This window comes from Martes martes (assembly GCF_963455335.1).
Source record: "Martes martes genome assembly, chromosome: 1".
Lineage (NCBI taxonomy): Eukaryota > Metazoa > Chordata > Mammalia > Carnivora > Mustelidae > Martes > Martes martes.
This window is the reverse complement of record NC_137888.1, coordinates 216,984,800-216,995,742: the sequence shown is the minus strand read 5'-3', so window position 1 is coordinate 216,995,742 and position 10,943 is coordinate 216,984,800. Positions and strand designations below refer to the sequence as shown.

At 64.5% G+C, this 10,943-nt stretch overlaps 1 protein-coding gene across 1 annotated transcript; it reads left to right on the top strand.

Moving 5' to 3' along the window:
* On the top strand, positions 1-2,773 carry KISS1R (KISS1 receptor; the record flags this gene model as incomplete). The annotated part of the gene is made up of 5 exons (XM_080823120.1): positions 1-214; positions 846-970; positions 1,462-1,597; positions 1,850-2,070; positions 2,330-2,773. The coding sequence occupies 5 exons, from the start codon at positions 1-3 to the stop codon at positions 2,771-2,773; spliced, it is 1,140 nt and encodes a 379-aa protein (XP_080679246.1).
* Between the last annotated feature and the right edge of the window lie 8,170 nt (positions 2,774-10,943).

Below are 10,943 nucleotides of genomic sequence, written 5' to 3'. Positions count from 1 at the left end.
ATGAGCGCCGTGGCCGTGTCGGCGCCCAACGCATCCTGGAGGGTGCTGGCCAACGCCTCGGGCGGTGGGGCCCCCCAGCTGCTGCCGGTGGACGCCTGGCTCGTGCCACTGTTCTTTGCGGCGCTGATGCTGCTCGGCCTGACTGGGAACTCTCTGGTCATTTTCGTCATCTGCCGCCACAAGCAGATGAGGACGGTGACCAACTTTTACATAGGTGAGCGCGGGGGCGCTGCACGGAGCCTGCCTACCACACTGGGGTCCCGTGAGGGGAGGGGCTCCCGCAGACCGGCCCCTTCCCTGCCGTCCCTGCTCTCTGGCTGGAGCTGCAGAGGGTTTCATGCTCGGTGGTTCAAAGGGAGGTTGCAGATCGGCTCCGCCGGAGCCAGGCCCTGAGCCTGGAGGAAGGTGTCTGATTCAAATGTGGTTCTTGTAACCCTGTGCCCAGTGAAGTAAAGTACGACCTTTGGCCCATGGCCCGGTTCACACGTTTGTGCCCTGGGCTGGCCCACCGGGCACAGGTGAGTGCTCAGCTTTCTGCATGCGATGGTGCGGGCGGGCGGCACTGCCGCCACCAACCTGCAGGTGGGACGCGGAAGCCCCTGCTCTGGCCCTTCCAGCAGGGACCCGGCCGGGGTGAGCCGCGCTGCGGACTGACCCTTGAATGCCTAATGAAGCCCGTGCGGAGGGGATGTTTGCAACGTAAAAGTGGGTGACTGGGGGGATGCCCCAGATTCTCTGCGCGAGGACGTCGGGGGTCAGCGATCCCGCTGGTTAGGAAGGCAGAGACCAGGGGCCTGGGCCCAGGCGTTGGGTGGTTGAGGCTCCCCGCGCGTTCGCCCCTGCAGCCAACTTGGCGGCCACCGACGTGACCTTCCTGTTGTGTTGCGTGCCCTTCACGGCCTCGCTCTACCCGCTGCCCGCCTGGGTGCTCGGCGACTTCATGTGCAAGTTCGTCAATTACATGCAGCAGGTGCACGGGCTGGGGGAGGGAGGGGGCACCAAGGGGCGGGGTCTGGGTGTGGGCGGGCTGGACTCCGGGTGGGGCGGGGTCGAGGAAGAAGCGGAGCCCGGACGCGCGGGGAGGAGGACTCCGCAGGTGCGTGAGTTACGGACCCGGTGTGGGTTAGGTGTGGGTTACGGAGGTGGGCATAGGGAGGGCGATCTGGGTCCTGCGGCTTCTTGCCCGGTCGGTCCGGCGATCCTAGGATGGCTCTGCCTCCCCTGTCTCAGTCCGGGTCGCCGCGGACCTCAAATGGCTCCGTCAAACCTCCACACTCCTGGGATCCTCTCTGGTGTCCCCCTCTCCTGCCCCTTCAACCCGTGGCCCCTGGAGACCTTCCCAAGACACGTCCCATTTGTGCCTGAGTGTTTGGAGATCTGGGGGGAGCCGCAGTGTGGGCACAGACAGGGCAGGGCCCAGGCCGGACCCAGGGCGAAACGCCCAGCTCTCGGCCCTCGCAGGTCTCCGTTCAGGCCACGTGCGCCACCCTAACCGCCATGAGCGTGGACCGCTGGTACGTGACCGTGTTCCCCCTGCGCGCCCTGCACCGCCGCACGCCCCGCCTGGCTCTGGCGGTCAGCCTCGGCATCTGGGTGGGTGAGTGCAGCGCGAGGGCCGCCCGGGGATGGGGATTCGAGGACAAGCCTTTGTGCCTTGGGCACCCGCACCCCCACCGGCCCCTTGCCCGGGCCTCGGTCGTGGGCCTCGGTCGTGCGCGCATCTGGGAAGTGAGCTAAATAGCGCGCTCTGGGGGCCCCGCCCCTGGGAGGCGCTCAGTGACGCCGTCCGAGGAGGCGCCCGGCCTCCCTCCTCCCTCGGGCAAGGTCTTCATGCTGCCCTGTGGTCCAGGCTCTGCGGCCGTGTCGGCGCCGGTCCTCGCTCTGCACCGCCTCTCGCCCGGGCCCCGCGCCTACTGCAACGAGGTGTTCCCCAGCCGCGCCCTCGAGCGCGCGTTCGCGCTCTACAACCTGCTGGCGCTCTACCTGCTGCCCCTGGCCGCCACCTGCGCCTGCTACGGGGCCATGCTGCGCCACCTGGGCCGCCGCGCCGCCGCCGACAGCTCCCTGCAGGTGTGCTGCTGGGCGGGGGGAGGTGCGGCCGGACGACTCAGGGGGCGGAGCGGGAGAATGGGCCGGGGTCGAGAAGGGGAGCTCTGGGGGTGCGCGGCGAGCTCTCGATCTCCGGCGGTGAGTTCAAGCCCCGCGTTGCGCGTGGAGCTTAAAGAGACAGTAAAAGTAAAATAAAATACAAATAAAAACGGAGGGGGCCCTGACGAGTTGCCCCAGCCGGCCTGCAGCCTCGCCTCCCACCACCTCCCTCCACCCCCAGGGGCAGCTGCTGGCTGAGCGAGCGGGCGCCGTGCGGGCCAAGGTCTCTCGGCTGGTGGCCGCCGTGGTCCTGCTCTTCGCCGCCTGCTGGGGCCCCATCCAGCTGTTCCTGGTGCTGCAGGCGCTGGGCCCCTCGGGCGCCTGGCACCCGCGCAGCTACGCGGCCTACGCGCTCAAGATCTGGGCGCACTGCATGTCCTACGGCAACTCTGCGCTGAACCCCCTGCTCTACGCCTTCCTGGGCTCCCGCTTCCGGCAGGCCTTCCGCAGGGTCTGCCCCTGCGCTCCCCGGCGGCCGCCGCAGCGCCCGGGGTCCGGACCCTCGGACTCCGCCGCCCCCAACTCGGCGTCGCACCGCCTGGCCGCCCACCCGGACACCGCCAGGACCCCGACGCCGGGGAGCCCTGCCTGTGTCCCGAGGGAGCCCGCGGGCTGTGTGTCCTGAGGGAACATGCTGCCCCTCTCTGGGCTGACTCGGGTTCAGAGCGGGCCCTCGGGGACAAGCGCTGCCTGAACAGGGGCTGCTATTAGGTGGTTATAATTAATGTCTTTATTTCTGTGCAACATAATCATAGTGAAAATGTCTTCTCCTCCTGATGGTTCCCCACGAGTGTGCTGTCCCGTGGGCTATAGATATTGTCATGACTTACTGCTGTTTCCTGACGCTGAAGACACTTGGGTACTGGCCCTCTCTGGAAATTTCCCCCAAAGCATCTGTAGACATTTTCCACACAGGGCCTTGCAGGGGTAACATTGTAAGCTTCATCCAAGTTTCCAGAAATATTAAAATGTGAACACCATGTGCATTTTAAAATGACAGAAATAAGGTCCTGGTGCAGCTACCTGGCGCGTGTCTGGAGTCCGGCTGGGGGGATGGTGGGCGTCACTGAGGGAACAGGTCCTCGCTGGAGCTCGGTGCCCGGAGCCACCCTCGCGAGGAGCAGGACTGTACTAAGCCGCCCCAAAACAGAGGGCGGCCCAGCAGACTATCACTCACGATTCTGGGCGGTGGCTGGGCTCAGCGGGACCAGGAGGCCCAAGGACGCTTTGCTTTCATGCCTGGTGGCCGAGCACGGGTCACTGGGGACGGTCAGACTCATCCCTTGGCAGAGCTTCTAAGAGGTGGCCCTTCAGGGGCCTGGAGGCCTGGGCTCCAAGGTCCTTCCACGTCATTTTTCCACACTGAATCCTGGGAGCTGCCCCAGGCCCACCCGAGGCCGCTTGGGTGGGGCTGTGTGTGTGTGCGCGGGAGGGGGGATGAGCTCAGCCTCCCCCCAACAGCCCTGCGGGGGAGGCTTACTCACCCCGCAGGGCCACCGCCCGTCTCTGGGAGGGCCCCCGTCCTCCCAGATTATCTGGGGACATCATGGGCTTCCAAACAGTCCAACTTGGCACAGATGTTACTGTGAGACCGAGAAGCCAAAACAGAGGGCCATTTTGACATCCGTCTGAAGCGTACTGGTTATTATTATTACTTTTTAAAGTAGGCTCCACAGCCAACGTGGGGCTCGAACTCATGACTCTGAGATCAAGATCAAGAATCACACACTGAGCCAGCCAGGTGTCCCTGAAGCTTGCTTGTTGCTTCCAACACTAGCCTCCAGACTGGGCAGGACAAGAGGGTGACATTCTCCCCCTTTGCCCGCAGGCCCTGCCACCCCCTCCCCTGGCCTCCACCCCCACCCTCCCAACTCTTGGTCTCTCTGCAGCTGCTTGAACTGCTGCCATCCCTCTGCCCCTGGGCCTCTGCACACGCTGGTCCCTTTGTCATGCCAGCTGTTCTCACTCACCCATCAGGTCTGAGCTCAGCTGCTCCTCCTCCGGAAGGCACTCCTGGGACGCTCTCACCCACGTGCCCCCTGCCGCCCCCATCACGACACCGACGACCTCCTCTTACCTGCTGGGCACCTATCTGACTCGGTCCCCACTGTGTCCCAGGACCCCACGCACAGTGGGGCTGAGTACACGTTTGTGGGAGGAGCCACCAAGTGTGCTGCGGGGGCTAAAACAGGTATGTGCAGAGGGAGTGGCACCATTGCTGCCGGAGAAAATGAATTTTTATTCTTTGTTTTATTTTTTTTGAAAATGAATTTTTTAAAAAATAAGGTAAAGAAGGGGCTCTGGGGCCTTCGCGTCGGAGAAATGAAAAGTCCCTTTACGCAAAACCCCTTCCCGCGTCCCCGCAGCAGCTCCACCCGAGGTTGCCGCCGCGGACACAGCTCGTGGGGCCTCCCGCCGGTGAGCGGGTAGGCAGAGGGCTCGGCCTGCCCCATGGAACACCACTCGGTGGGGAGTCATCGTGGACGCCCTGTGCAGACAGGTGGCCCCGGGGGGGACGATCTCCCAGAATCACACGGGACAAAAAGACACCCCCCCCCCACGTTACCTGGTGTGTGCGTCCACCTAACAGCACCCTTGTGATGAGGACTTTGTGGGAGGGGAGAAGAGATGAGCCCCTGCCCCGGGGGAAAGGGGGGAGGGGTGGTGAGGAGGGAGGGTGGGCAAGGGGAGATGGCAACGGGGAGATCCAGAGAAGGTGGGTGGATTCCGGTCGGACACGGTAGCACGATTCTGCCGGGTGCGGCTGTCGGGGAGAACCTCGGGTTCCTATCAGGTTTACAGTGAGCTCAGAAGGACACGCGCAGTTCAAGGGTTGGGAGGGAGTCCAGGAAGAGGAGTCCTCTGGAGCCTGCTCGGCTGGATCTCGTCTTCAGAGCCCCTCCCTGGGTGCCGGGCTCTGCCCTGGGGTCTGGGCCACAGCAGAGACAAGGAGCGACCTCTACAGAGTCCCCGTGGGCTTGTCGACAGAGGGGGCGAACGACCTGGGGAGACGCAAAGTGACCGCAGGGAAGATTAGGAAAGAGACCTGGGTGCCCTCTGTGACTCACTGGGAGCCTGCCTCGGTGGGGGCAAGTCCAGGAAGGCTTCCTGGAGGAGGCGAGTCTGGGACCCGTGAATGCAGCTTGGAGGTGGTGGAAGAGCAAAAGGGATGGAGGGCACAGGCCGCGCAAAGGCCCCGAGGCAGGACATGTCTAGTGGGTTAAGGCCTGTGGGGCCAGAGGAGGGTGAAGTGGGAAGGTCGCCAGCTGCAGGGGCGGGCTGGGTCTTTGCCGAGGGTGCTGGGAGCCACGGGGCTTCGAAGCGACGAGGGCCGCGGTCCCAGCAGGCGGACATCGTCCCAGCCACTTCAGGACCACGACGGTTCCTAGCCACAGACGGCGCCAGGCAGCACAGTCCGCCTGCGAGGGAGGGGGGTCCGCCCCAGGGCCGCCCCACGGGGATGCGCCCGGGGAGGTCGGGGGCACAGAAGGGGCCACAGAAGGGGCCACTTTCAGTTCCGGATAAGCAGTAAACAACCAGCTGAGGCCGTGTTTACTTACTTGAGAGAGAGAGCGCGCAAGCGAGTGGGGCAGCGGGGGGGGGGGGGGGGCCGGCGGCGCTCGACCCCAGGACAGACCATGACCTGAGCCGAAGGCAGAGGCTCAACCCGCTGCGCCCCCCAGGCGCCCCGAAAACCTTTTAGTACAGGGAAGTGCTGTGCGATAGCAATACACCCGGGAATCCCGCCCTTATCCCGCGGCTCTACCGCAGAGCGCGCCGAAGAGCTACCGGGGAGGAAAGACCTGCGCGGCCTCAGTTTCCCCGAATGACCCACGGATCTCGTTTTCAAGGGATAGGGCGCCACCTGGCGGCCGCCCGCGGGAGCCCAGGCGCGCGGGGGCCGGCCCCGCCCCTGACTGCAGCCCCGCAGGTGCCCGGCAGGTGGTGCGCGCGCCCCACGGAGGTTCCGGGCTCAACCCCACCTAGGGGTCCCCAGCGCCTGGGCGGGGGGCGCTCACGGGTACCCCAACCTGGACCCTGGCCGAACGTTTCCCCGCCGCAAGATGGGTCAAGCAGAGCCGCAGTATGAATTTCCCGGGTCCCACACACTTTTGTCTCATGAGTCCCGTCCTTAAAAAAGTACCAAATGTGATACTTTATTATAACTATGTTGATATAAAAACTAACAAAGGGGCGCCTGGGGGGCTCAGGTCATGATCGAGGCTTCCTGCTCAGCGGGGAGCCTGCTTCTCCCTCTGCCCCCCATCTCTAATAAACAAGTAAAAACCTTTTAAAAACTTGAAAAAAGGGGCACCTGGGGGGCTTAGTGGGTTAAGCCTCTGCCTTCAGCTCGGGTCGTGATCCCAGGGTGCTGGAATCGAGTCCCGCATCGGGCTCTCTGCTCAATGGGGAGCCTGCTTCCTCCTCTCTCTCTGCCTGCTTCTCTGCCTGCTTGTGATCTGTCTGTCAAATAAATTAATTTAAAAATCTTAAAAAAAAAAACACCTTGAAAAAAAATCTACAGTAACTTAGGCTGGATGTATTATCACATATCCCTTACTAGGATATTTGCTTCTTTTTTGTTTTCAAAGTTGTAAAAACTGCATTTCCATGGAGCCTGGCTCACAGGGACAAGTCAAGAGGCCAGGGCCAGGGCTCAGTGACAGTGCCCAGCACCCCATCCCAGGCCTCTTTGGCCTTGATTTTGGAAATCAAGATGGTGAATTGTTCCATTTGCCCTCCACGTCTGTGTAGACAGACACCAAAAATCCCACGGGGTGAGACAGGGAACGCATGAATTCATTCAACCAACCAACCAACATTTATTGAGCACCTACTGTGTGCCACGCACAGCCTGGAGGGTCGGAGATCCAGCTTCCAGCAAGGTCGGGCAGTTAAACGTAATCAAGACATTTCAGAACAGAGCACCTGGATGAAGATAAAACAGGGTGACGTGATGGGGGCACACCTGACCCTGAGGGGTCAAGGAGGGACCCCCCCCCAGGAGCTGAGGCTGCAGTTTGCATCAGGACAGGGCGCTGTCCGGTGACCAGGGCAGGGCACTCCCGCAGGGGAGCCACCAGGGCAAAGGCCCCAGTGTGGGAATATGTTTGAGTAGGAATAACACGGGCAGGTGGACAGCATGGGATTTGGGTGAATTTTTAAGAGCGTGCCCCCTCACCCTCGCCCGCAAGTGGGGAGCAGGTGAGCTGGGACCTGGGCCCCCACTCCCAGTGGAGCCAGCAAGTCTGTGTATCAATTCCCAGCTCCCTCCCCGGGCTAAAAATAGGGTCCCCCTCACTGAAGGCAGCTGGGAATCCTGCAGCCCCTCGCCCTCTGGGGCTGGGCACCTCTGGGGGAATAGGGACAGCAGCTTTCCCCTGGGAGATGGGGGAGGGGCAGCACCCCACCTGCCCTTCTGAGTATCCCCACCAGGACCCCCTTCTTTTGAACAGAAGTAAATAGAACCCTCAAAACAATTCTGGAAGGAATGAATTGGCGTGGGCGCGTTTTACAGGGGGAAACTGAGGCAGAGAGGCCCGACATCCAGGCTGGGGTGGGGCAGGGGGTGCATTCAGATCTGTTTGGCTCTTTGGTAGGGGAGAGGCTCTCTTGCACTTTGAAGAAGTGGGGCCTGGGGCCTGGACCCTTATGGGGGACCCAGCTCACCTGGGTCTCTCCAAACTTCACCCTCCTTGGGCAGATGTCTCCACCCCTCCCAGCGGAGGTGGGGGGGGAGGCGGGCAGCTGGGGCTGGGTGTTTAACAGCCTAAAGGTGGAGGCCTCTGCCACCTGCTACCATTAGGATAGGAGAGGCCCTGGGGCTGGCGGGCAGGGCTCCAGCCAGGGCTGGGGGTAGCTTTCCCGCACCCATCGCCTTGGCTTGGGAATCTCCACCCACCCTCACCCCCCAGAGCAGGAAACCTGCAATTTGCAGGGAGGCTTGATGTCCAGAAAAGGTGTCAGGGCTGTGTCCCTTAGGGCACAGGGACAGGGCTGCCCAAGAAACCAGCACTGAGGGCCCAGGGGCCCAGGCCCCGTGTGCCGGGAGCCTTCATAAGTGCCCCCCCATGCCAACTCCTCCTCCCCCCACCATGCTCCCGTTTGGCTCTTTGGGCTGGGGCCTGGGTCTCTGCACTTGCCCCCGAGGATTGCCTCTGGGCGTCAGACCCGCTGAGGCCACACCCCCCTCCCCCCCAGCCCTACTCTGCGCCTCTGGGGACACAGAGTCTCCCCTACGTAAGAGGTGAGCGCCGCGCCCAGGGCGCACGGCCGCGGCAGGCTCCGAGGGAGAAAACTGTTCCTATCACCCGGGAGATAATCTTGTCTATCCTAGAGGGTGACAGTCCTGGAGGGGGTGGGGGTCGTCTTGATGTTCCTCGAGTCACTCCACCACCCCCACGACTCTGCTGGAGCAGTGCCCCCACCCCCGCAGCCATTCCCTCTCCAGACCCCTCCCCACCCTGCAGCGCCCCCACCGCAGGGCCCTGGTGCCCTCCTGGCACCCGGGACTGCTCCGGTTCTCGTCCCGTAGCCCTAGTCACTACCGGGTGTTTAATCCCCATTCTGCAGATAAGGCCGCGGAGGCCGGGGCGGGGGGGGGGGCAGTCACTAGAGTCAGGTCGCCAGCCTGTGGGACAGGGGTGAAACTCCGAGCTCGGCAGGGCCGGCCCATTCTAGGCGCCGGGTAAGAAGGTGAAGGGGTCCCCAGCCCGGCTCCGGTCCCTCCAGCCCTCCCAGGCGGAGGTCCAACCCCCTCCCCTCCCCCTCCGACGCTCCAGTCCAGCCCGCGCCCTCCGCGCCCCGTGCGCTCGGGGCCCCGGCGCGCACTTTGCCCACCGTCCCTAGGCAGGGGGCGGAGCCTCCCGCGTCGCTGTTCCCCTTCCCTTTTTATTATTTATTATCATTTAAAGGGGCCCTGACCTGAAAATTTCTGGCCACTCTCCCCCCACTCCCCAACACCCCTGGGCTGCTGGTGCGTCTTCGGACCGAGTGCGGGGGCCGAGGGGGCGTCCGGGAAGGGGGAGGGGGCCTCCCGAGACCCCTCCCCGCGTCCCGGGCCGCAGCGCTGAATCACCGGCGAGGTATTTGCATCTGAGAGCGATTTGTCACCCGGTGATTTGTCTGCGGGGCGGTGAGCGCGCCGGCGGGGGGAGGGGAGGGGCGGGGGAGGCCGCGCGCGGGGAGACTCTTACCAATCGGGTCGGATGGGGGTGTAGACGCGGACTCGGCTGGCGGCTCGGTGAGTCGGCGCGCGGCACAAACCCGGCGGCGGCCGGGAGCCAGCAGCGCGCAGCTCGCGGCCCGGGGCCGGAGGCCAGGCGCGGCCGGGGCAGGGCTGGACGCCAGGCGCAGGGCATGCGCCCCCCGTGCGGGCCCTGCGCGGTGAGGCGGGGGGGAGGCCGCCCTTTTAAGCCGCGGGTTCCGGCCCTGGGTGGGCGCAGTGCGCCTGGGAAGCCGGCGAGGGGGTCTCCAAAGTTGGGCAGGGACGGGGGTGGGGGTTCGGGACCGACGAGGCCGCCGAAGCGGGTCGGAGTTGGGGGGTTTCCTCGGCGACCCCCCTCGGAGACCTCACCCCCTACCACACTGCGCGAGGGCGATCGGGGGTCGCGAGGGAGCGCTGCCCCCCACCCCCCGGCGGAAGGAAATGGTCCCTCGGCGCGCGCGGGGGGCTGCACTCCGGGTTCTTATCGCACGTTCTCCCCGGAATCGGGCGCTGTGTTCCGGAGCCCCGCGGGGAGCGGCAGCGCCGGGTGGGGAGGGCAGGTCCCCGGCGACCCTCTCCAGCCCCGACTGCTTACTTAGGAGGTGCGGGCTCCCGAGCCGAAAAGGGCCTCTGGAGGGGGACCCCAGCCTGCCCGCGCCTGGCGTGCGCTCGGCGGGGCGGCCCGCGCTCTGGCGGGGATCCCCGGGAAAAGCCCCCCTGCCCCGGTCAGTGCCCCCCAGACACAAAAGCGGGCGCAGGAAGCGCGGGGAGCGCGCGTTTGTCAACTCCAACGTTCGGCGTCCGACCCCAGGCGGCGGATTTGTCAATAATCTTCCGTTTTTAGTCGCCCGGGCCGGAGGGGTTGCCCCCCCCCAACCCATGCAAATCGGTCGCTTTCCAAGAAGCCTTTGAAATCCGGACTGGGGTTTTTGTCGTCTTATTTCTTCTCTTTCTTCGGTTTTTCTTTTCTCACTTCCTCCGGGCCGCCCCCCTCCCAACTCTGCTAGCCCCCTCCCCGGCTTTCTGCCCCACCCCACCCCCTCTTCCCTTCGTGGAGTGAGGGGCCCCTTTCGCCACCCGCGGGCCCCAGCCTTGCACAACTCTTTAAATAACCGTGTTTTGCAAGGCCCCGGCCCGAGCGGGTGACCTCTCTCTCCGGGAGGCATTGGGGGGAGGGTGTGGCCCCGGATCCCTCTGGGCCCCTAGTCAGGTCTCAGCGACCACCCAGCACCCCCCACCCCTGCCTGGTCCCTGCCTGGGAATGCCTCTCCCTTGGGGTTGTCATAAAGTGGGGGTAGGGGCTGAGGACAAAGGGCTCTTGGGGGAGGGGTCTAGAGGGGGTGGGCGTCGCCAGCTTAGGGTTAATGGCGGCCAGGGGGGCCCCAGGCACGGCCCAGGGGAGTTCTGGGGTTCCCACCTGCCCCCTCCCACCAGCCCCAACGTGGAGGCCTGCCCTGCTCCCCTCCCCCACTAGGCGACCCGGAAGGGTCATTAAACCCAGCAGGCCTGGGGGTGGGAGGCTGGGGGGGGAGTGGCTTCCTCTGGCCTCTTCCTTCTGCCCCCCAAACAGGAGGGGAGGTGTTGCCTG